This window comes from Phaenicophaeus curvirostris, chromosome 28 (assembly GCF_032191515.1).
Source record: "Phaenicophaeus curvirostris isolate KB17595 chromosome 28, BPBGC_Pcur_1.0, whole genome shotgun sequence".
Taxonomy (NCBI): domain Eukaryota; kingdom Metazoa; phylum Chordata; class Aves; order Cuculiformes; family Cuculidae; genus Phaenicophaeus; species Phaenicophaeus curvirostris.
In genome coordinates this window covers 1,397,716-1,423,283 of record NC_091419.1, presented here as the reverse complement: position 1 = coordinate 1,423,283, position 25,568 = coordinate 1,397,716, and the positions used below count along the sequence as shown (strand labels likewise).

Sequence of the window (25,568 nt, the reverse complement as noted above, 5' to 3'; positions counted from 1 at the left end):
CATTATGGGTGAGTACTTGGTGAGTAGTTTTCCTTTTTTCCCAATTTCTGTATTGTAAAAATACTTTTCGTAAAATAAATAGGTAAGAATCTCCATATCTTGCGGTATTTCATTCTGCCTGGGTAACAATAAAAGCTGTTACATTTGGTGGGGGCACAAATCAAGGTTGCTGTTGTTTCATCTGAAGCTGATGGGAACCAAGGGAAGAGTAGTCTTGTAGTGTGATTTGCATTTTGTTGCATTACTGGATTGTCACATTATTTGTGCGATCAGAAAAATCTTTTCAAGTGTTTGAACGGAAACACTGAACCGTATTGCAGTTGGTAGCTTTTCTTTGGTTTGGAGCAACTGAACAATCAGTTGGACTCGAGCTTTCTCGTGGGTTTACTGGGTACATTCCTCAGCAGGAGCTTGAAATCGTCTGTCAGCTTGGAGAGGATTTAAATCTGTTGTTCTTCCAATATTAGTTGATCACATTAAATCTATCTTGGAGTAAATACTTTGCAGATGTTCCCTCCAATTTAATTTTTACAGTTTGTGTGCTTTGGAGCAGAGGAAGTGCTAATCTTTGCACTATCAGTTTGGATCACATTTCCTTCCAGGAATCGACTCCCAATTGCCTGCTGTTGGTTAGACTTTTCCTCAAGTCTTTTCTAACTTCCCCATGGTGACTCTTCTCCTCAGATGTTCTTTAACCTGGCAGTGCTCCCAGTTACTGTGGAAGCAGTGATCGGAGCAATGTGCAATCCAGGCAGAGCAACACGTAGACCAAGTCTTATGAGGAGCTGCTGAGGGACCTAGGGCTGTTTAGTGTAGAGAAGAGAAGGCTGAAAGGAGACCTCATTGTTGTCTACAACTGCATGAATGAAGGCTGTAGTAAGGCAGGTATTGGTCTCTTCTGCCAAATAACAAGTGGTAGGACGAGAGGAAGTAGCCTCAGGCTGCACCAGGGGAGGTTTATCTTGAATGTTTGGAAAAATTTCTTTGCTGAAATAGCGGTGAAGCCCTGGCAGATGCTGCCCAGGGCAGTGGTGGAGTCCCCATCCCTGGAGGGGTTAAAAATGCCTATAAATGTGGCACTTCAGAACATGTTTTAGTAGGCATGGTGGCATGTGGCTGATGGTTGAACTTGATGGTCTTAGAAGCCTTTTCTAACCTTAATGATTCTGTGGTTCTTCATGGTCATGTGTCCTTTCTTAGGCCTGGTCCTCTGTGCTAAGCTGGCAGGTCTTGTGCTCAGAAGTTCCTTCATGTTGTACCTCCTGCTCCTGCACAGTGTGTAGCTCCAGGGGCCTGCACACAGTGCTTGCCTTCAGTGTTGGGCTGTGCAAGCTCCTTGGCTGTGGGACAGGTCGGTGTGCTCTGGTGTGTCCAGTGGTTGTAAAAAATCGTAAGGCTTAATGTCTTTTGGGGCTGGCATAGGGAATCCAGGGTTGCAGGGAGAGGGATCTGTGATGTAGTCCTAGCAGGTGCCTCTGAAGATGCTGAGGACCAAACTGTTCAGTGATTCTGTAGCTGTGGTGGTGCTGAGCAGGCAGCTGTGTGCAGAGCAGCCTACGTCAAGGCGCAGCCAGAAATCCCACTGGGGGAGGCTGTGAGTGTTGAGGCCAGTGAGTGAGCCGAGCATATTGAACACACAGGGGCTGGAAATGAGTTAGGAGTTGATCAGTGCTGTTGGTGCTGGAGAGGGAGCTGGGCATGGTCGGTATGGGCATGGATCCAGCCTGGCTGGGGAGCAAGGCTTGTTCCTTGGAGCAGGTTATGAAAAGGCCACCAGTGGCATTTGGTTGCCAGTTTCCCAAGTGTAATACCTTTAGTAACAAACATAAGTGCTGATGTTAAACTATCCTGTGTGGAGATGTACAGCTTTCTTAAAAGAGAGGTCAGAGGGTGTGGGATGGTTATTGATCATTTCAGTAGCTTATAACTGTGTGTCTGAGACTGGAGAGGTGGGGCAAAAGAAGCATCAGTGCTATGCTTCTTGCTGTTTGTTATACAAAGAGCCAAAGCATGCTTGGTGCTGGTGCCAGTCGCTGGTTTTGTAGTGCTGATACAACAGTAATAGAATCAGAATATGGTGCTGCCAGGCAACAGTAGCAGCTGTGTATGTACACTGGGTGTATTGCAAGTGTTAACGTCCAGGGCAGCTGAGTCCCTTTAATCAACTGAATCCAGAAAGGTGAATCAGGTCACACACAGACTGAGATGTTTCCCTGTGTGTTCGGAAAAGTTCCTGGCTATGCGTTCCAGTTAACTGTTAACCCCAGTACTGTTTCCTACAGGTCTCTGGGTAAGGGCATTGCCTGACACCAAAGATCACCGTAATTAATGTTAACGAGGGGTATCTGTTAGCAGAAGTGTTTTTCCTACAGCAGCATTTTGGAGCAAATGCAAAAGTAACTTCAGAGTAGTTGATGAACAACTCATTGCTCTGAGTAAATTGCAGTTTGGATTTAGCAAAATGTCTGTCTCATCATGCTGCTTTCCTTCTGGAGCAAAGGGCTCATGGAGGCTTTTCAGCACTAGCACAGCAGTCCTACAGTGAGCCGAGAGCGAGGAGAAGGCATTACACAGTGTGTTCCTTTAATAGTCCATGGTGATGGAAACGTTTGCCTTGTGCTCTTCCATGTGAAACAGGACATCTTGAGCAGCATGATTTTGTTTTGGTGTCTACAGGCCTTCTTAGTATCAGGGCTGGGCTGTTCAGTGGTCTTGACTGACTTGTCTGAAGTTCACACTGTCTACTGTTAATTTAAAGAATGTTGTTTTTCTCGAGATATCTCCTCAGGTTTATGTTTGCATGGTGTCAAGTGTCTGTTTCTGCATGCTAGCCAGGAATGGATATTTTTTTAACTGGTCTTACGAGGAGCAGCTGAGGGAGCTGGGATTGTTTAGCCTAGAGAAAAGAAGGCTGAGGGGAGACCTTATTGCTCTCTACAACTGCCTGAAAGGAGCTTGTAGAGAGGAGGGAGCTGGGCTCTTCTGGCAAGTAACAGGGAACAGGACGAGAGGGAATGGCCTCAAGCTCCGCCAGGGGAGGTTCAGGCTGGACGTCAGGAAAAAATTTTTCACGGAAAGGGTCATTGGTCCCTGGCAGAGGCTGCCCAGGGAGGGGGTTGAGTCCCCTTCCCTGGAGGTATTTAAAAGACATGCGGATGAGGTGCTGAGGGGCATGGTTTAGTGGTTGATAGGAATGATTGGACTCCATGATCCTGTGGGTCTTTTCCAACCTTGTGATTCTGTGGTTGTTCTACACAGGTCAGTAAAACATCAAAACCACAGTTTGCAGTGTTTATTTAGAGGGGACAAAACATGCATGTTGTTCAGAATGGTAGGTCTTAATTTTGCTCTTGGTAAAGGGGTTCTGATTGTTTTCTTTCTCAGTCAGGACAGAATTAGTCTGTTCTGACTTTTTTTGTTAAAGATGTGAATTAATGGTGGATGTAACTTTAGCTGTTTCTACCTTGGAGTGAGTCTCCCGTTTTCATTACTTTCATAACTCAACTGTTTTAAAACTATTTTTACAGTGTGTGGCATAGGGATGGGTTTACAAGTCTCTGAATGATGGCATCTGCCTTGTTGCTACACTAGTGTTCATTTTTCTGGTAAGCAGATCCTCCAGCACTGACAGCAGTTGGAAAATTGCATCAGCTTAGGAAGACTCGGAGCTGCTGAGATCTGAAAGCAACAAAGTCCTAACCTTGCTCTCTAATGAACACACTGTTGCTGGAAGGGGCTCTGGGAAAACTGAGGAGGGGCTCTTAATCAGGGAGTGCAGGGATAGGACGAGCAGAATAGTTTGAAGCTGAAAGAGGGGAGATGGAGATGAGCTTTTAGGAAGAAATGCTTTCCTGTGAGAGTGAGGAGGCCCTGGCCCAGGTTACCCAGAGTAGTGGTGGCTGCTCCATCCCTGGAGGTGTTCAAGGCCAGGTTGAATGGGGCTTTGAGCAACTGGATCCAGTGAGAGTTGTTCCTGCCCATCAAAGGAGGTTGGAACTGGATGGGCTTTGAGGTCTGTTCCACCCCAAACCATTTTATGATTCTATGAAACGAATTTTAACTTTTACCATAAGACCATTTCTTGGCAACTTCATAAAATGCCTTCAAGTAACCTGTGGGCAGAGGCCAAGTTTAAGATGCAGTTCTGAAGTAAGAATTGTGAAGACTTTTTTGCATTTACACATTTTAAAGTAGGTGTAATAGCTCAAGCCAATTTAACCGGTGGTGTTGTAAGGAACACTTTGTCCAAAAATACTTTTGAAGTCATGGCTTTGTTATGTAAATGTGAGCTCTGGTCGTCTCCAGTCATTAATTCTTGCAATATTGAGATCATCCTGACTCCCTAGGCATGAGTACTACAAAATGCAGATACCCAGCTCAAATTGAAAACACTTTTGCACTTTAAAACCAGCCATTGTCTGTTATGTAGCTTGCACGTTGCGTACTGCCCTCTGCCAGCCTGTGCTGGGGGTGGTGGCAGAGTATAAGAACACTTCTTAGAGCTTGTCATTTAACTGGTTTTGATCAGTGTATGGCTTTCTGTAGGTGAGTGGGTTGTGGTGAATTTTTACAGGTGGCTCTGAAGGGAGATAAGTTATGATATTTGGGTTGTGTCACACACCCAAGTGATGCTGCAAAACGATGAAAAGGGTGTAAGGGGTAACTCGCCTCTGGGTCAAAAAGGTACCAAGTAGTTCTGCGTGAGCAAGGACTTAAGACCTTAAGTTGTTAGATCTGCCATCATGGTCTTAGCTGAGGAGCTTTAAAAGTGGTTTTGGAGTTGTACAAGTGATATAAGTGATGAGAAAGATGACGCTCCAATATGGTCTGGAGAGCGAGATCCTGGGTTTAGAAAAAGAAGGTTTTATGGGGCAACATATGAAGTATGGAGTGGTTGAAGTCATGGTTTGATGTAGTGGGATTTGGGAATGCCTGGTTTTGTTGGTTTGAGGAGATTGACGATTAGAAAATGTTTGTGCTGTGGGCACAAACCAGTGTGACTTGTAGATCTAAGATGATGGCAGAGAGGGAACTGAAGTAACTTGTACATGGAGAGGGGAACAACGTCGTCTCTTCCAGGCTTTTGGCATCGTTAGCACAACTGCAAAGAGGTTTTGTTTGGGAGATTGAGCTGAAGTGGTGAGTCAGTAGTATATATGAGGAGTCGAAATTAATGCTTACAAGTTCGTAGTTGTGAATATATTGCCACACTGCTGCACTTGGAAGATTAATCATAAATGTGTTGGGAGATGACAGCTGTGCAGGGCAAACCTTAGGGGAATGTAGAGAGTCAGAGGCTGCAGAGAGTACCGATAAGAGCCGTAAGCAGGCCAAAGCTGGAAAGATACACTGAGAGCAGCCTTTAGCCTGTTGGGTATGGGTGCTAGTTTGGGGAAAGTGAGAAAGGGAGGCATAAATGGCATAACTTAGGACTGGGAGGAAAAACTGACCTGAAAGTGTTTGTGCCAGTCTTTATAAAAAAAAGAATATAATTTCCTTGCCTATATTCAGTGCTTTTAACATCATGTTAATCTTGGCTTTTATGTATTTCTTCATCTCTCTCCTTGTTTCCTGTGATGCAGAGGAAGCCAAATCTCCCAGTAGACTCTGAGGTGTTTAGTCTAGGTGTTATTTGTGTTCTAATAAAACAGGCATTGTTTGATCTGGCTGAGCAAGGTGGGTTTGTGTAGGTGGCTTCCTACGATTGTTAATCACTGGGTTGATCTTTGCCTTGGTGTTTGAGACAGGAACAGATTTCTGCCAAGCTCTTGCGGAGCTGCTCTTGCGGAGCTGTGCTTATAAGGAATGTTCCCGCTAGGGCAGGGGAGGCTGGAGGAGAGACAGGGACAGGAGTCAGCACAAAGTGTTACAGCAAAAGGGAACAAGTACTGAGATCAGAATTTATGAAGTTAAGAGATTAGGGAGCACTTTCAATAGTAAACATGACTGAAGACTGAAATGAATGTTAAGATCTTGCAGTTTTCCTTGATGCTTTTTGAGAACACTGTCCCACCTTGTCTGTAATGGTTTTGGTCAGACAAATTCTCAGGGGCCCTTGTTGGTTTTGACTTCAAGAACTTAAACCGCATATTGCTTACAACATTCTGAACCCCACAGGAGTTTTTGATCTGCTTGATATAGTGATTTTTTTTAAGAAGTGTAATTTTATGTATTGGCCTCACCTTGGCATCAGATTTTTCTGCATAAAAGTGGTGATTGGCCATAATTGTTATTTTGGGGTTTCTTCTTTGAGTCTTGAAGTACACATTCCAGTTTTGTTTAGGATAGAAATATGATTTATGCCAGGAGGATCCCCTGCTCGCTTCACTTTTTAAATACTTGCCATGTATTACAAGTATTACTCAAATGTGATTTTTAGTTCACCTACTTTGAAGTGTTTTGACAGGCATGAATTCCTTCAAAATAGTTTATTGTTGTTTCTACTTTTAAGCACACAGTACAAGTGTGCAGTGAATGAACACCTCTTGCTCTATTAGCAGTTTCATGCTCTGTAGCTGCAATCAGGATGAATTGCTGTTAAGAATCCTTGTTTTCCCTTTGCATTTCTCTGAGTGCTTGTGGAACCCAAGCGCGCGAGCTGCTGCCATCCATGTGGTCCTGACAGGGCTCCAGCAGGGTGGGCTCTTTGCCTCCTTTAGGTTTGTGTTGCTGTTTTTGAACCTGTTACAGCCTTGTTGGATTTGGTGCCTTCTGGCTCTGTGGAGTCCCCGTGCTGCCATCCTGTCTGCCACTTGTGATTTCAGTTATATTCCTGCTCCTTCCCCACATAAATTGTGTGGATTATGGCTGAGGAATAATAAGGTATTTAGCAATTTTTACGTAGAAACACTTGGTTTGCTCTTCCTATGCATTATTTTTCTTCTTATGGACACTAAATCTTCTTCAATATCTTCAGCCCTGGAGTGAGTCTGTCCCTGATGGTTCCCTGTTGCCTCCAGGTCCCTGGTGATGGTTAGCTCATCCTGAGCTTCATTCAGTTGACAAGGATGGTCTAACTCCCTCTCCCTCCTTGTTCCTAGGTCCTTTCTGGTTACAGCTTTTGGCCTTTTCCCCAACATGGCTTTGAGGTTTCCATCCATGCCCTATCCTGGATTCTTCCTAGGCTGTGTGGATAAGGGCTCCACCTCCTGTGTGGCTAATGGATGGGGCTGGGGCTGTTCAGTCCTACTGCAGTCATCTCTTCTGTAGTGCCCTGGCCCTTCAGAGTGCTGGAAAAGCAAGAATTCTTACAGCTGGAAGCCAAGCAGAGTTGGTTATGCTGTCAGCTCTCTCCTGATCTCCAAGCCGAAAGCTTGCAGACTCTGGTCACTACTAACAGGTGACAGATTTCAATGTTGCGAACATTCTGTCTCTTTCCTGAAAACAAGAAACCTGACTGGATCGGCAAGAGCCCAGTTTCCCCCGTTGCCGAGGGAGAGCTGTTGGGGAGGTGTGCCCTGTTCTCTCCACTCCCTGTGGATGAGCCGTCTGGGGCAGGATTGAAGAGGTGAGGGGCAGAGGTCTGTGTTGTGAGGTGCGTGGGGAGGGTTTGGGGTAGCAGAGAGGGAAGACCGGAGGACATGGGCATCGTGAGTCATGACAGAGACCACATCTTCTATGCTGCCTCTTCTGTGATTATTGTTATTGTGATTAGTGTGATTCAGGGAGCTTGTGAGTTAGTTCTTGTGGGTTTTTGTGGCTGTCCCCCCTGGAAGGGGACGAAAAGGTTTTGAGTGGTTTTTGGGGTGCTGTTAGCTTTGGAACTGAAGTTTAGGATAAAAAAAGGCACGAAGAGCAGTGGATATGAAAGGTTGAGTAGAGAGCTGAGCTGCTTACCCCTTGTCTTCTTGGATGAATTCTGTGTGCATCCTCAAAGCGCTGTGGCCAGTTCCAGACAGTCTTTTCATGCTGCTGTTCTCAACCAAAGAGATAAGAGTAGCAGAGTGCTAGGCTGGGTTTAATTTTTGGTGACAAACAAAACATTTCTTTAACTCCTTTTGTTCTGTGGGGTTTTAAGTTAGTGTTTGGATCTGTCGGTAACAGCTTCATGTTAAAACCAGAATATTTTTAAAGTACGGAAGTCCAGCGTCCTTAGCTTTACCTGACATGTTATCCCTGTTATGTATTTTGACTATTTTGATTGTAATTTCTTGCAAGATTTAAAACTTCAGTAACATCACTGAACTGAAAAACCACTAATAAAACTGCATGTATTGCTATCTTTAAGGATTATTCTGTTTGAGGACAGGCAAAGTCCTTGCTGAAGAGCTGTGGGACCTTAAGGTTTAGAAGCTGCCGTTCATTGTTGAGGTTGCTCTTCACTCTGTTTCAGATGGACCTGAGCAGTAATGAGCAGTTTTAGTCTTTCTCTGTTCTACTGAACACTTTCTGAAAGCAAGTTGGGGTTATGGGTGACATTGCCCAAATGCTCCAATCCCAGCTGCCTCACCATAAGCCATTGGGAGGCTTGGCCTGCAGATCCCAGCTGGGAGCAGACCCTTGGCCTGTGTGTTATCCATGGGCTCTAATTTAGTCCTTTGTCACAATACGGTTGTCCATTCTTCAGACAGGTGCGGGATGTGGCAATGCTGAATTTTTTGTTGTATAGGGAAAGTGAAGAGTCACTGGCAGAAGTTCAGTGAATGCCAAGCCCTGTTAGCTTGCACTGGCCATCCTGTCACCCCTCTCCTTGAAATACATATGCAGCCTTTTTAATTTACCAAAGAAAGCATGGATGTTGCTTTCCCTGTCATGTGAATATGAAAGGTTTGTGTCCTGGGTGGATGTTATAATAAAGAATTCTGTGGGAATTTTATAACCCACCCACCTGTCAGACGTGGTCTGAAGAGGTAGTGAAGGGCAGTTATTTATATCTGTTTAATTCTTGTCTGAATTGGGGGTGAAAGCAATCAACTGTCCTTTAGGCCTTGAGAGAAGGAGTGAAGCCGTGACAGCCCCGTGGCTGGCAGAACGCTCAGTAGCCAGGGACTCTGGCAGTTGTAGCTAAGCTCAAAGTGCATTTGCTCCAGTTGGTGCTTTTTGTGGGGAGGGAAGGTCATTGAGTCAGCAGGTTCTGTTACCTGGTTGGGGCCAGTTTTAATCTGTGTCTGGGCAGCAGGCCTTCTGCCACGCTGAAACCAGGGGGATGTGCAAAGGGATTAGCAGATCCTCTCGCTAGGATGACTGCTCTTGTGTTGCAGCCTTGCACTGAAGGGACATTGTCTTTTCTGCTCCCAGTCCCCTGCAGAGCAAAAAGGTTTGTCGGAGTCAGGCGAGGAGTCCCAGGGAGAGGTTGAGCCCCCCCACCATGCTCTGGGTCACACAGAATCAGCTGGTGAGCGCGACTCTGAGCACCCTGCTCCCGCTGTTGCCTCAGTCAGTGCTACCCCGAGTCCCGCTTCTGAAGCCCAGCTTGGTCCTATTCAACAAGAACTGGCAGGGGTAAGTGTGAACCTACTGGGTACTTCACTGCTGAGGGGATTAAAGAAGCGAGTCCCTTCTGCTAGGAGGGACCTGATAATGTTTGTTTCAGGCAGTGCAGTGCTGTCTGTCTCTAATCGCAAGTGTTAGTGCCCTCTAAGCCGTTGTTCCAATAGCAGAAATTAAATTTGTTGGGGACTCCCTAGTGGGTGTAATTACAGAACACATCAAGTATTAAAATTTAGGGTGTAAACTGTGTTTGTTAAGGATAAGAGTCCTTCTAAATGAGTGAGGAGGTAGGTTTATACAAGGGATTTACTTCAGGCAATTGGAGAAGAATTGGTTATTCCCTAAGAGCAATAGTGTTGCAGCTTGACAAAGTGAGCTGCTAATGCTGTGTCTCCACTGGATGTAAATGTGAGCTTGGCATGCTGGCCTGTAATGTGCTTAATGGAGTAAAAGCAGCAAAAGAAAGGTGATAAAGCAGAATCTAGAGTTTAGGTACTTGGGAAAAAAAAGCCAGTAAGTTAGAATCATAGAATCATAGGGTTGGAAGGGACCAACCCCCCTGCCATGGGCAGGGACATCTCACTAGATCAAGGTGCCAAGATGCTTTTTTCCTCCTGAAATGCTGAAATGCCTTTTTTTCTTCCTGACCTACCTTGAGGTCGAGAATGCTGTCAGGGCAGTTAATTTAAGATATTTCTACTGGTGGTACAGTAAACTATTTTTGGAAAAGTTGGATAACTACATGACTGCTACCATGCAGCCTTTCTGAGCAGTTTTAAAAGTGTTCCTAATCATCCTGGTTGGTGGGCCAGGTGCACCTTAGTGCAGGTGAGTGTCACTGCTCATTGACCACACACACAGGGCATGCACTCTTTGACAGATCTTTGCCTGTTAAGGCTGCTCCACGCAATCCCTGCACGCTTTTCTTGCACTAGTGGGTGGTGGTGGTGGTTTTCCCAGGAATGGGCCATTCTAAGTAAACCCAGTGCAGAATGGATTATCCTGACATGATGGCAACACCTGTAGGTTAAGCACCTTTTGGTGTCCAGCCTGTGGCCTGATCTGCTGCAGAAATTCTTTTATTTGAATTTTATTGTGACAGTTAAAGTTTTTAAGATATAGTATATTTTAAAATATAGCTGGTGAGTGTTGGGTTTCTGCCATTTGCAGTTGCCGGTGTTACTAGAACCAGCCAAGAGAACTGTGTTAATCGGGCTTTCGGGAAACAAAACCTGCGGGAAGTGGTTGTTATCTTAGACTTGTTCTGAAAGAGTAGACTATCTTAACCCAGCTCTGAAAGAAATTTAAGGACCGAAAGTGCTGCTGGGGAATGCATGCAGGAATTCTTGGCTGTACACAGCAGGTACTTGTGCATCCTTGGAGTTTATTATGTTCACTTAAATATATGGAGTTGTACAGTGCTCAGTATAGACCCGTACCTGGCCTTCATGTGTGCTGGCTCACATTCTTCCTGTTATCCCAGTTTCTTTCGAGCAAAACCGTCCCATACCTGGAAATGTACAGGAGGGTGATGAACCTTCAGGGTGCTCATACTGCTTTGCTACAGCAGAGTCATAACCTCTTCCCAGGGCCTTGGGAAGAGATTAATTAGGACTGAGTTCTGAGAAGAGGAGGCTGAGGGGAGACCTCATTGCTCTCTCCAACTACCTGAAAGGAGGTTGTGGAGAGGAGGGAGCTGGGCTCTTCTCCCAAGTGACAGGGGACAGGACGAGAGGGAATGGCCTCAAGCTCCACCAGGGGAGGTTTAGGCTGGACATTAGGAAAAAAATTTTCACAGAAAGGGTCATTGAGCACTGGCAGAGGCTGCCCAGGGAGGTGGTTGAGTCCCCTTCCCTGGAGGCGTTTAAGGCACAGGTGAATGAGGTGCTGAGGGTCATGGTTTAGTGTTTGATGGGAATGGTTGGACTCAGTAATCCGGTGGGTCTCTTCCAACCTGGTTATTCTATGATTCTATGACTCTGCACATTTCTTGTTCATCCCATACTGTTGGAGTGTGCACAGGCAGGTATTTTTGCCTGGGGGCAAAAATCTGGCCGTGGGGGGCCAGAGCAGAATATGATGTCTTCCCTTCCAGCTGTGCAGCCCCAGCCAGCCTATGGCAGCCGGTGGCCGTGCCAGCAGGACTCTGGTGTTTGAGAGGTTCTGGAACAGAACAGCAGCCACGGCAATTCAGTAATGCTTGTTTATGTGCAGAGGGTCTGGACTGCGGACTTGCTAAAGTCATGTGCTAAAGTCCTTTTTATATGAGACATTTTGCATCTTAAGTGTATTTTTTGAAGCTGAACGCTGTCAGTGTGCTTCTACAGACTTCACCTAATTGCATAGACTTTTTTGCTTTGCCTGAATTCTCCCATCCTTCCCTGTTTCTGCTTCTTATTGTGAATAGACAAAAGCTGACAGATTTGTTGAAGCTTGTGTGAATTCTTCTCTGTTGGTTTGTTGTAACAACTGTGAGGAAGAGATGGATATAAAGCAGTGTTAGTACTTCAGTATGGGCTGGTTAATTACTTTCATTTGCACTTTTAAAAAAGCAGTTGGTAGCCTTTAGAAAGGTAATTTGAATAAGTAGAAACATGTCAGAATTGTAGGAGCCTCTTTAAAAATAATTGTAACTTTCCTGTTTTGATTTGGATTTCTAAAAAGAAGGGCAGGAGGAAAGGAGTGAATGGCTTCTGCTCAGAAATGAGGAATGAATTGCAGGTTGGGTTTGGATGTTGCTAGTTTAACCTGTCTTCAGCTTCTCTGTACCCACCATGTGCCATCGACCTGCAATTCAGACAGTTTGTCCAGGGATGCTGAGAGGAGTGGACGCCTCGGCTCTGGATTCCACTGTGTCCTATGGGTAGAGGCAGACTGGAGAGGAGAGCAAACATCTTCGTGCCTCAGCGGTTGACTTCTTGCTGCTGGTTATTCCATATTGCTTGTCATCTCAGTAGGATCTGCGGTAGATTAGGCCTCATTAAATGAGGTGCGTACAGCTTGATTTTCATGACAGCCTTCCTTCTAATGGTGAAGGATTGAGGACTATTTTTCAAGATGTAAAGTGGAAGTGAATTGGTCACGGAGGAAACCACTGGGATTTATCCAAGGTTGAGGAGACCCGACAGGCCAGAGTAATGTGGAGTGAATATTGACAGCATGTTTTTGCATGAAAGCAAGGAAAGAGGGTGGCGTGTGTCTTCTACTGGATGTTGAGTAAAACAAAACTAAACAGTTACAAAACACTTTTTTCTAAGAACAGTTAAAACCCAGATTCCAGGAGTGCTGGTAACTCTGCAGCGGGGTTACACGTGCGTATTCTCATTCACTGGAAACCAGAAAATCAAACCTGGATATCATAAGTGCTCTGGCAGGAGTTCTGGTGCAGTGCAGGCTAGGAGGGAGGTATAAATGCAGTGCTCTGGCCTGTCAGTGCCTGGGGATCAGCTGAGGGGATTATGACTTGTTTCTTCCCTGCCCTTTAAATTCCTGAGCCTCTGAAAGATTTAAATCTGTCATTGCGTTTGTCTGGTAGGAGTTGTTTGCAAGGTCAGTCCCGACTTCCCCGAGCAATAACTGACAGCGTGAGGAGTGTGTGAACAGGGTGGGAGGTGCCATATCAGATGATACCAATATTTAGATGCCTCTGTAGGAAAAAAAAAAATACATGAGAAGTCCTTTTTTAATCTTTGCAGTGTCTGCTTTGAGTGGGGTTGGCAGTGTCGGTCTCTGCTGTGACGCTTGTGGGTTCCTGCATGGCTTTGATCTCCTTAAACCTCTCAGGCCACAAGGCGTGGAATAATTCAGAGTGAGGGCTCTGCTTTGTGCTTGATAGTTACAGAGTTGGGTCTGGATATTGAGGCTCCTTGCCCACCGAGCACAGTGATGGTGTGGTCAGCTGTGCCTGCATCAACAGGCTGACAGTTCTGGGATAACCTGGAGCTTGTGCTACACAGGATTGACTTTATTTTGTCTGCATTACCCAAGCGTTGAGGATACAGCACAGGTCGGTGACAATGTAAGGAGCTATCAGTATTCAGGGGGAAATAATTTGTTGGGTTTTAAGGACTTTTGCACATCAAGATCTACAGTTCCATTCATGCAGGGTTTTTTTTTTATCAATAGGTTTCATTTTGCTTTCAGGATTTCTGCTAAATATTAACATGAATTGCGGGTGTGCAGAATAACTCTATGCCAAGTAGAATTGCTTTCTGACTTCAGGTGCTGCTTGCTGAAACGGATGACAGCGTGGTCTTCCACCTCAACCTTAAAAGCCAGTGTGGGTTGGAAAGGAGAGCAGAGTGCTTGTCCACTGATGTAGGAGGAGCATGGATCATCGGATAACCTATCCATGGGATGGGGTGGGTGGCAGGTGTGGATGTGGGAAGGTTGTGTTCCAGCATTGTCCATAGCTTTTCATTCCTTATGCTAATGGTTTCAGAATTACTTGATGAGGATGCTGGTAAGCTAGTTAGACTTTTCTGTTAATGTAAAACAACACAGAAAACCCCTTAAGCTTCATTGCATAGGCAAAACACTGCGTAAGTGGGTTTTTATTAGTGTGGAGTGAAGTGCTGATGAAACAGTAGTACCCAGATTGGGACACATGCAGTGCTAAACATGAAATATCCTTCCTGGTGTCCTTGTAGCCAAGGAGTGTCTTTCAGATGATGGTCCTGAGCAGCCTCAGCATGTCCTGTTGTGTTGCCTGGTCTTTGTGTGTCTCCCTGTTCTCCCTCCCAGAGTACATGGAGAAGGATGAGCTCGGGGGCTGCAGTGCTCCTTTCCTCCTCGCAGCAGCCAAGCTCTGACTTGGGGCTGCAAAGGGGATGTGTCCAACTGTCCTAGGGCAGAAGCAGGGCAGAGGGGGGCTGCTGGGCTGGGGAGAAGGTCCAGGATGTCAAAAGGGTTTGTAATGATGTGGACATGCTAACACCCTCTGGTCACCTTCTGTAGTGAAAGAAATCCATCATGGGGCTGTGTTTTGCAGGAACAGGAGGAGTTAAATCCAGCCAAGGAACTGGCAGAGCAAGTGGGAGACTTGGAAATCCTAAGGAAAGATGCAAAACTTCTGTGCCAAGGCTTTTTGAATATTGTGGTAGTTGCTAGCCTGTGGTGCCTCCTGTTTCGTCCTGGTACTGTATGTCCATCATCAATTCCTATCAAAATACCACAGTACTGGGTCACGGAGCACGCTTTGGAAGCTGTTCCTCCAGCGGTGTCTGTTGTTTGAAGGAGCTGATGTCAGTGAGCTTGGAACTTGGGTGATATTTTTAAAATCAAATCAAATTTGACAATTGTCATGTTCTGTATATAGCAAGTGTAACTGTAATAATTGCTGTAGTCCCTGAGGGTGTTAGTGCTTGGATAGGAATTTTCAGGTATCTTATTTGTAAATGACATACTTTGAATTAAACTTATTTAATAGTATCCAGGTGAAGCTCAATATGCCTACATGTAAGTCATAAAAATACTGCTTTGCCTGGAGTTTACGTTATTGACAATAAAAGAAGTGCCTCAAACTGACGATGAAAGCATGTGGATGTGACCAAAGAGATTGAAATGCTCAGTGTGTGATTTCTGTTTTGTCCCTGTCATCTAATTTCAGAGATCAGCGGATGGATCGAGTCCAGAGGATGGAGATGGTAAGAGATTAGATTCTAAGATTAAAATGCACAAGTTTGTCTTTCTGGGAGTTTGTGGGATCTAATTGCTTTTCTCTACAGAATCTGATCGAGAGGATGGGAGCTACTGCCCACCCATAAAGCGCGAGAGAACATCGTCCTTAACTCAGTTCCCTCCTTCTCAGTCAGGTAAATGTTGTTACATGAGGTGGGTTTTCTTCTTACGCTTTCTTTTCCAACCATGCCAGCAGCCACATTACTCTCAGCTTTGCTCTGGCTTCGGAATGCAGCACCATGTCCTCCGCCTCTCTCTGTGGTCTGTGTTAGCACGTCCAGTGGAGCCCACAGGAGGTGGGAGCTCTGGCTTTGGAAATATTTTCTCTCTGTACGTTATATAATTTTATAGCTTCAGCTTTTACTCTTATGCTGTTAAATTTAAGAGTTTACCAGAAAACTCTTCAGTCTGTTGTGATGGGATTGCTGTCTCACAAATTTACAGAAATGCCACCTTTTTTGAGTTATTCGGCTGCCAGGCAAATCTTTTAAGTCTTGGGTTGTGCTTGAGTTATGTTAGTCTGTTCTTTTTATTCCTTTTATTTCAAAGTGTAGGGGATTCAGTGCACTTCAGGAACATTCTCACCTGGAAATGCAAGAGAGAATGCTGCCTGTCTGTGTGCACAGGCAAGGCAGCAACATCCCCGGGAGGGCCAGGAGTAAATCCTTGTGATCCATACATGTGGGAATGGTTGTGATTAGTATTTGTGTTGATCTCTAGAATTTCTGCCTTCTCTCTTCACAGACAAAATGAAGTTTATCTTGGCCAAGAATTATTTTAGTTGGGATATGTCAGTGCTGAGGGCAGGTTGGGAGATTTGCTGCCTTGTTTCTGTCATCTTGGTAGAAATAAAGTAGATGAAAAAACAAAGTAGAGGAGAGACCAGTAAAGAATACTCCTCTAATACCCAGCACATCTGGGAAGTGCAACTGAAAGATGAAAACCTTGTTATTTTGCCTTTAATTTTAAGGAAATAATTTAAAATGTAGTTGCAGATATTTTGTTGGCACAGTATTCTCATTTTGTGCTGCCAGCGCTGGCCTGGGGAAGAATCCCATCTCCTTAAGATCTCGATTTTTCTGGAGACCAGCTTAGCGGGCTTCAGCGTGCACTCTCATCAACTGAGTGCAGTGCAGGGAACCGGCGTTGCTGCTGTCTGCTCACCGATTGCTTGGTGACAGAGCACAGGCTGCTCCAAGGCAACAAGTGGGTATTTTTGTTGGTAGATCTTCTGTTAGGACAACAAAAAATCCCAGATACTGCTTAACGCTACCAGTTGTTAAGAAGTGGAGGAAAACAATTTGTTTAATGGCTCTTTTCAGATTAAATCCTGGCTGTTTCAGGACTCCAGCGTACTTGTTCAAGCATTTGCTTGGCTTGTGCATTTTGACTGGATGTGGTTATTTATTCCATTTGACTCCCTTGTTCTCTTCTGATGTTCGTTGCTGTCAAGCAGTGACAACTTCAATTGCAGTTTGAATAAATTCAGTGGCCTTGGTTTGCAGAACACCTCTCACTTCCCAAACCTATTAATTTTTTTGTGGCATTATGGCAGGGAAATCTTGCTTATATGAAACCTGCATCATGTTTAAGCTTCAGGTAGCCCATAATAAAAGGAGAAGATTGAAATAAAGGAAAGCAGCAAATATAAAACGAAAACTTATAGTGAGAGTCAAATGCTGCATATTTCAGTATAGCGGTGTGTGGAGATCATAGAATCATAGAATAACCAGGTTGAAAGAGACCCACCAGATCGAGTCCAACCATTCCTATCAAACACTAAACCATGTCCCTTCAGCACCTCGTCCACCTGTCCCTTAAACACCTCCAGGGAAGGTGACTCAACCACCTCCCTGGGCAGCCTCTGACAGTGCCCAATGACCCTTTCCGTGAAGAATTTTTTCCTTATGTCCAGCCTAAATCTCCCCTGGCGGAGCTTGAGGCCATTCCCTCTCGTCCTGTCCCCTGTCACTTGGGAGAAGAGGCCAGCACCCTCCTCTCCACAACCTCCTTTCAGGCAGTTATAGAGAGCAATGAGGTCTCCCCTCAGCCTCCTCTTCTCCAGGCTAAACACCCCCAGCTCTCTCAGCTGCTCCTCTTGTTCTCCAGCCCCCTCACCAGCTTCATTGCTCTTCTCTGGACTCGCTCCAGAGCCTCAACCTCCTTCTTGTGGGGAGGGGCCCAGAACTGAACACAGAATTCAAGGAGCAGTCTCACCAGTGCCAAGTCCAGAGGGAGAAGAACCTCCCTGGACCTGCTGGTCAAGCCGTTTCTGATCCAAGCCAAGATGCCACTGGCCTTCTTGGCCACCTGGGCCACTGCTGGCTCATGTTCAGTCACTGTCAACCAACACCCCTAGGTCCCTCTCCTCCAGGCAGCTTTCTAGCCAGACTTCTCCTAGTCTGTAGCTGCCCAGGGTTGTTGCGCCCCAAGTGCAGGACCCGGCATTTGGCCTTGTCAAACCTCATGCCATTGGTCTCAGCCCAGCGGTCCAGCCTGTTCAGATCCCTTTGGAGCCTCCCGACCCTCCAGCAGATCGACACTTCCACCCAGCTTAGTGTCATCTGCAAACTTGCTAAGGGTGCACTCGATGCCTTCATCCAGGTCATTGATGAAGACATTGAACAGGGCTGGACCCAGCACTGAGCCCTGGGGAACCCCACTTGTCACTGGCCTCCAGCTGGATTTAACTCCATTTCCCACCACTCTCTGGGCCCGGCCATCCAACCAGTTTTCCACCCAGGAGAGTGTGCGCCTGTCCAGGCCAGAGGTGACAGTTTCTCAAGCAGAATGCTGTGAGAAACTGTGTTAAAGGCTTTACTGAAGTCCAGGAAGATCCATCCACAGCCTTTCCCTCATCCAGCAGCCGAGTCACTTTGTCATAGAAGGCGATCAGGTTAGTTTGGCAAGACCTGCCTTTTGTGAACCCATGTGGACTGGGCCTGATCACCTGGTTCTCTTGCATGTGCTTCATGATAGCACTCAAGATCACCTGCTCCATGACTTTCCCTGACACTGAGGTCAGACTGACAGGCCTGTAGTTCCCTGGATCCTCCCTGCGACCCTTCTTGTAGATGGGCACAACATCAGCCTCCAGTCCAGTGGGACTTCCCCAGTCTTCCAGGACTGCTGGAAGATGATGGAAAGGGGTTTGGCCAGCACACCTGCCAGCTTCTTCAATACCCTTGGGTGGATCCCATCTGGCCCCATAGACTTGTGGGTGTCTAGTTGGGCTAGCAAGGCTCTGACCACCTCCTCTTGGATCACGGGAGCCTCATTTTGCTCCTCTCACTCCTGGGTTTGTACACAGACGGAACGACCCTCCTTACAACTAAAGACTGAGGCAAAGAAGGCATTAAGTACCTCAGCCTTTTCCTCATCCCCTGTCACTGTCGTTCCTTCTGCGTCCAATAGGGACTGTATGGTCTCCCTAGTCCTCCTTTTATTATTTATATATTTATAGAAGGATTTTTTGTTATCTTTCACAGACTTTGACAATCTGATTTCTAGCTGAGCCTTAGCCCTTCTGATTTTTTCTCTACACAATCTCACTTCCGTCCTGTAGTCTGCACAAGAGGCCTGTCCCCTCTTCCAGAGCCCATAAACGTTTCTCTTCTTCTTGATATCACTCAAGATCTCTCTGTTCAACCAAGCTGGTTTTCTCCCCTGCCGGCTTTTTTTCTGGAACATTGGGATGGCTTTCTCCTGAGCTGCTAGGACTTTGTTTTTAAGAGCTCCCAGCCCTCATGGGCTCCCTTGCCCTTAAGTACTGTCTCCCATGAGACTTTGCCAACCAGCCTTCTGAAGAGTTCAAAGTCTGCCCTCTGGAGATTTAATGCTAATGTCCTGCTAACCACCCTCTTCACTTCACCTAGAACAGAAAACCCTATCATCTCATGGTCACTTTGTCCTAGGCGTCCACCTACTGCCACATCCCCCACAAGGCCTTCTCTGTTCACACACAGCAGGCCCAGGAGGGCACCCTCCCTTGTTGGTTCATTCACCAGCTGTGCAAGGAAGTTGTCTTCCACGTACTCCAGGAACCTCCTAGACTGCTTCCTTTCTGCTCTATTGTACTTCCAGCAGATATCAGGAAGATTGAAGTCTCCCACAAGAATGAGAGGCATTGATCTAGAGATTAAGCCCAGCTGTTTATAGAAGAGCTCATCAGCTGCTTCTCCTTGGCTGGGTGGTCTGTAACAGACTCCCATCACAACATCTACCTTCTGGTGGGCTCCTCTCATTTTAACCCACAGGCACTCAATCTCCTCATCGCCACAATGCAGCTCAACGGTGTCCAAGTCCTCCCTCACAAAGAGGGCTACCCCGCCTCCTCTCCTGCCCTTCCTGTCCCGCCTGAAGAGTTTGTACCCCACCATAGTTGTACTACAGTTATATGAGTCGTCCCACCACGTTTCCGTGAGGGCAACGACATCATAGGCTCCTTGCCCTACGACAGCTTCCAGCTCTTCCTTCTTATTCCCCAGGCTGCGTGCATTGGTGTAAATGCCCTTCAGCTGAGCTGCTGAGCCTTCAGCCCTCCTAGAGGGAACAGAGTTCATTCCCAATTGCCTGGTAACTGGAGTAGCTAGCTCCAGAGTGCCCCTATCTCCCTTAGCACCCCCAGGTGTGTTCTCCCCCACTTTCTGGGTGGTGAGGTACTGGTGGTCCTCACCAGCACACCCTCTCCGAATCACCATTGCCCCACGTCCAGGCTCGTTCCTGTCTAGTTTGGGCTCAACCCCCTCCCCCTCCACATCTAGTTTAAAGCTCGATTTATGAGCTTAGCTAGGTTTCTAGCAAGGGCTTTAGGCCCCCTAGGAGACACACGTGTTCCATCCTTAGCAGTAAAGCCTGGGGGTGTGTGAGCCACCCCATGATCAAAGAAGCCAAAGCCCCTCTCCTCACACCAGGCTCGGAGCCAGGCGTTAATCGAATTGTTCTTCCTGGCCTCCCACTCCTCTCTATTTAGCCTTGGGATGGAGCAGAATACTATTTGTGCCCCAGAGCCCTCCATCATTTTCCCAATGGCCCTGAAGTCTTTCTTGATGGTTTTGGTCTTTTTGTTTACTAGACCATCGTTACCAGTTTGGACTATCAGAGGATAGTAGTCTGTCTCGTGGACCAGGGAAGGAAGTTTTCTAGCTCCCTCCTTCCCTGATGCCCCTGGTAAGCAGCAGACCTCTTTGTGGAGCGGGTCCGGTCTGCAAATGGGTCCCTCTGTTCCTTTTAGGAGAGAGTCCCCTACAACAATCATCCTCCTCTTCTTCTTGATGGAGGATGTTTTTATCTTTTTCTGAGGATGGTGCAGCCTAGGGAAGGATTCTAGGCTGTGGGAACCATCATCCTCATCCTCAGGGTTGGATTCCACCTGCAGCACATGGTACTTGTTCACCAGGGGGATCTGGGGTTTTGCTGTCTGGGTGAGGGGAGCAGGTTTCTTTCGTCTGGCAGGAACTTGCTGCCATTCCCCATCTCTTGTTCCCCCAACCTTGCAGTTTGCAGGTGGATGGTCTTTGGACACACCAGCTCCAGCAGGCTGCTGAGTTAGTGAGAGGGCCCTGCTCCACTGGTCAATCTCCCTCTCACACTCCCTGATGGTCCTCAGCCTCTTTACCTCCTCCCTTAGCTCCTCCACCATGTGAAGGAGTTCCCCCACTCGAGCGCAGCTTTCACAAGTGGAGCCAGTACCAGAGGCACGAGCTGGTGTGGGAGGGGGCCCTGCCTGCAGCCCAGGGGCTGGGGAGCTGCTGCACCCACTGTGGCTCTGTCTGAGTGGCAGCGTCCACCCTGCCTCCTGCAGCACCCGGAGCAGCTTTAATCTTCTGCCGGGTGGCCACCATCGTCCTCGGTGTCTGCTGTCTAGTCTCTAGGTCCTCTCTGCGCCCTGCCTTCTCGCCCTGCCTGCTCAAACTGCCCCGCACCTCTTTGCCACGCTACCGCTCAAACTGCCCCGCTCCTCTTTGCCCAAGTGGGAGGAGGGGGTTGAGATGTTTACTTTCTATTTTCAACACACTTAAGTTTCTTCCACAGCCTCTTAAAAGCTAAAAGAGGTGATATATGTTGTCATACTCAGGGGAAATCTCTTGTAGACAACACCAATCTACTATTGTTTTGTCACTCCTGATGTATCTGCCTCTTGCACTGCTCATCGTAGCTCAGGAACTGCATTGTCTCTCAGTTTTTGTGCACACAAAGTTCAAGTGCACCAAACTCCTTGTTACTTGTTTCCCTAGGTCAGCAAAGACTGGAAAAGGAGTTTTCCTTTGCCTCCTGTTTTTTCCCTTCTTTTCTTGACTGTTGTGTTCAGTGTGTGACATCTGCCAAGACTCTGGATGTGCTCCCTGGTTCTGTAGAAATTCTGTCCTAGCAAGATGGCTCAAACAGAAGCTGCCTTGCTCTTAGTGCAAGCTCTGTTGCTCTTTAGCCTGTGAGGAGCCCAGGTGTTCGCTCCCACTGCTGAGCAGGCGTTGTGGTCCTTTCTGCCCTCTCTGCCGAGGCCCTTTGGAACGTCATACGTATTTTGTAATAATGATATACATTCTAGCTTTTAATTCCTAGTTCAGATACAATTGAGAACAGGAATCCTGTGTTTATCTTCACTCTAGAATAAATGAAATCCATGCTTTCTCTGTTTAAGGAGAAATTAAAGGAGATTTTATGGTCATTGACCTTCTTATTCCTGTGCCTCTACTACTGCTTTAGTGTAGGATAAAGAAAAAAATAAAATAAGCAAAATAAATTACTAGAAAATTGTTTTCAATTTGCAGCCTCGATGCATCTAGGAACAGAGTTTATGATTAAGAACAATATACACAACTTCTCTTTTAATTTTATTTTTTCCTTGACTGCAGTAACAAAGAACAACGTCTTTATGCCATCAAGCTTCTGTGAACCCTCCACAGGCAATTCCGACTCAGAACCAGGTGAGCTGTTTTTTCTGGCAAACTATTCTCAGTCTGTTACGATGTGAAGTGCTCGGGTACTTGGCAAGTGAGACCCTGCATGTGAAATCTGAGGTGGTGATGGTTCTCATCTTACCAGTGGTCTCTTGCTTCATTGCTTGCTTTGATACTTACTGGACTTAATTAAAATAACAAATATCACAGTCCTTAAATGATTTGATGGTGGTGGAAAACTGCAATGTGGCTCTGCCGAGCCTCAAGATAAAATGTATGGGATATTTTTGTTTTATTTATTTCAGATACTGTTTTTTGATGTTGCGAATCAAATGACCACCATTTGTGGTCATGATAATGCTCAGCCATGGCGGGTGAATCTTGCATCGAGTATTGCTCGTTTTGTTAATCGCCGCTGTTGTGCGGTTTGGTTGTGTTATCACCAGTGTAGCACGTTTTTATCTTATGCCTGAATGTCATGACAGTAATGAAGCACAGTAGGATGGTTTAGTTGTCCTGAGCCCTTGCAAAAAACATTTTATAATTATACCTTGGAAGTTCATAGGAGCTCATTCTGTAATCACTGTGGATTTCTGAGTTACTTGGTTTATGGATTTATGAGTATTGGGTTTGAGATTTTGGTGTTTTATCTAAAAGCCTTAACCTTTGAGTACAAAGGAATTTCTTTTACTTTCATACTACAAAAGCGTTGGTAAAAGCTAATACAATTACAAGAAACTAATACTAAGTGATTAAGTTTAACTTAATTTATGGTAATTAGCAGTTGGGTGCTTGTTAGCAGCTGTCATCTTCAGTTATACTTTTGTCCTTACTTTACTTTGATTCTCCCTTCAAACCTTTCTGCAGTCTCTCTATTAAACTCTGAAGTCCTTCATGGAAGGAACTCCATTGTTCTTGCGAAAATGGTCTGTTTTGTGTTTCTCCTGGAAACAAAAAACATTTTGAATTTTCTGTTTGGAACAACTTGTGTTTCTGTTTGTGAATTTGCTGTGATGGTCGCTGAAAATGCAGACTTCCTTTGGAAAAAAAAAGGAGCTGGTTCTTTGGAAATCTCCTTATGACTTTGGATATTTACAGAACTTGTAGATTGTTACAACAGGGAAAGCACAAGGAATTCTGTGTCTGAGTGGATGTGTGTAGTGTGTTGCAGCTGTGTTCTTGTAACTCTGTGTTTGGCTTCTAGAGGAAAAGAGCAGTGGATTCCGGCTGAAGCCACCAATACTTATCCACGGTCAGGCACCAAGTGCAGGTGAGTTCAGTGTTTCTGCAGCAGTACAGAGAAGTTCAAGTGTTTTATTTACTCAGGACTGTCCCGAGACTGCTGTTTTGACTGGAAGGTGGCAGTATCTGTGCTTATGCAAAAAAACTCCTGTGTTCTCTGGAGTGGTGGCGCCCACATCCACTGTGTATTATGTACAGGCACATCCAAATCTTGCTGTGGATCCATCATGAATTCCTAAAACATGCCTCCCTGTTGTCTGTGCTTAGCACACCTTCATTCAATTCTTAAAGCAGTCCTGGGCTACATGAACTCAATTTGGTGGCAAACTGGAACAAAAGGAGAGCTCCAGGAGGGGCTGAACAAGATCTGGCCATTAATGTACACTCAGTCTCAGGCCAGCAAAGTCTGCCAGCTTTTGATGGTAGTGTGGATGTTGATTCCTTGATCCTGCCTGTTTTGCTTATGGTTTGGCTCTTACAGAGTTCCCATCTGCTGATGTCTACCTAGCCACTATGGGCAAGACTAATACTGCAGCTCCTTAGGAGCTGGACACAAAACCAAACCTGTCTTGGTAATGGAAGTTATCAATTGTTAGAGATACGGGAACAGTTTTTTTCGTTTGCAGGTAGAGGAGTAAATTAAAAAAAAGAACAAATGTTTTTGAGCTGACGTATGAATGTTTGAACTGAGGATAGCTGTTATGTTTCGGTGGTGGTTGTGTCCTTTGCATACAGGCAGCCTGGATTGGAACCAGTTGCAGAATATTCAGCTGGGTTGCTCTGAGTAACTTCTGTTGCAGTATTTTATTGGATCAAGAGTTCATCTTTTTTGTTCAGTGTAGAAAGCTGAACCTCCTGGGATTGCCATGGCCTTCTAGACTTGGTGTTAAGTTTTTTTTATTTTATTAGGTTGTTTAAGGTCGGTTGGCTGTTTGAATCGGAGTGGAATTAAAAGTGCTCTGTGTCTTACTCTAGCAGGCCAAAGAGGCTTGGTTAATTCAAGGAGTCGAAAGGCTGTTTAATGAAACAATATGTGAGATTGTTATACTGCTGTTACATTGGATTGTATGAAGAATGAAAAAAAAAATAATTTGCCAATATCTGGAAATGACTTTGTTGGAAGGAGAAAAGAGGACTTGAATAATACATCAATGAATAGGATTGCTTCTGTGCTGTTCGTTTCTCTTACAGTTTGACTTTTATTTCTGAGTCGTAGTCATAATCTCTCCTTCTGCACATTTCTGGGTAAAGTAGAGAATGTATTTTAAAGTGTATTTTAAGGCTAGGAAGTTGTCTTCTCTATTTGTGGCTGATTCTCTTTTGAGGCTGAGTGAAGGGTGGGAAAGAAGGGAGTGGAAGCTTTTTAAATGTCTGGTTTTGCATTGTATGCTCTGTTGGAAGCATTTACGGAGAAGAGTAGATGAAGTTGAATTTTTCAACTTTAAAGCTTTATAGCTCTTGAAAAAACCTTTGTACTTGCAGGTCTCCCTAGCCAGAAACCGAAGGAGCAGCAACGAAGCGTGCTACGACCAGCAGTGTTACAAGCGCGACAGCCAAAAGCTTTCTCGCAGATGGGTAAATAATGCTTTTGCTTTCTAGAATACCGCAGAGGGAAAAACAAAATCTGTTTAGTGTAGTGTTTTTTACTCAGCGTCTGCCTTTGTTTTTCTAGGTTTCTTCTTTCAGGAAAGAAACATCTCAGTTGTTAAGTGTACCTTTTACGTAAGGAAGAACAAAGCTGAACCTTCAGCTTTTGTGTAGGATGGCTGCCTGACATTGCCAGGCCTCCAGCTTTGCAGTTGTCTTTGACTGCATCTTGGAATTAAGACTTCTAGGGTTTGAATTGTTAATCTCAACTGACAGCACTGACCATGGTGTGAGAAGCTACTGCTCCTCAGTTGAGTGGTGCTAATAGACTTCAGCTAACTGCACAGTGGTGGGAAATAGGCAAGTCACTAGGAGGTGCTTTGAGGCTTTGGGACCGTTTTGGAGTTGAGACTTTGAGATACACTTTTAATTCTCAGTTTGGTTGTCTTGTGTTATGCTATTTATACTGCTGGTAGGGGTAGGCATGACTGAAAATTGGAAGTAAAGGCAAAAAAAACAGTTGAAGGTGTCCATGTCTCCCAACTCCAATGTTTCCCCACCCTCTGCCTTTTGTTATTTGGAAGATTAGTTGAACTGAAACAGAAGTAATTTCAGTTAATGCTGCATCTGGCATAGAACCAAACATTTCTAGCTTGATTTCTTGGCATGCCTGTTGGCACAGATCAGACTCTACAGAGGACTCAATACTGGGTTTTCAGTAGGGTAGCTAGA

General features: G+C 45.6%; 1 protein-coding gene across 6 annotated transcripts in view; it reads left to right on the top strand.

Annotated features, from left to right (window-relative positions):
* RANBP3 (RAN binding protein 3) overlaps window positions 1-25,568 on the top strand; it is a 52,929-nt gene that overhangs the window by 11,761 nt on the left and 15,600 nt on the right. For 2 of the 6 annotated variants that reach the window (XM_069878088.1, XM_069878087.1), the window contains exons 3-8: window positions 9,238-9,441; window positions 15,038-15,074; window positions 15,156-15,242; window positions 21,963-22,034; window positions 23,212-23,277; window positions 24,732-24,824. In XM_069878088.1, coding sequence (XP_069734189.1) covers window positions 9,238-9,441; window positions 15,038-15,074; window positions 15,156-15,242; window positions 21,963-22,034; window positions 23,212-23,277; window positions 24,732-24,824 — 559 coding nt within the window. The remainder of the gene's footprint in view (window positions 1-9,237; window positions 9,442-15,037; window positions 15,075-15,155; window positions 15,243-21,962; window positions 22,035-23,211; window positions 23,278-24,731; window positions 24,825-25,568) is intronic. The other 4 variants (XM_069878093.1, XM_069878092.1, XM_069878089.1 and 1 more) reach the window with 3 other exon arrangements.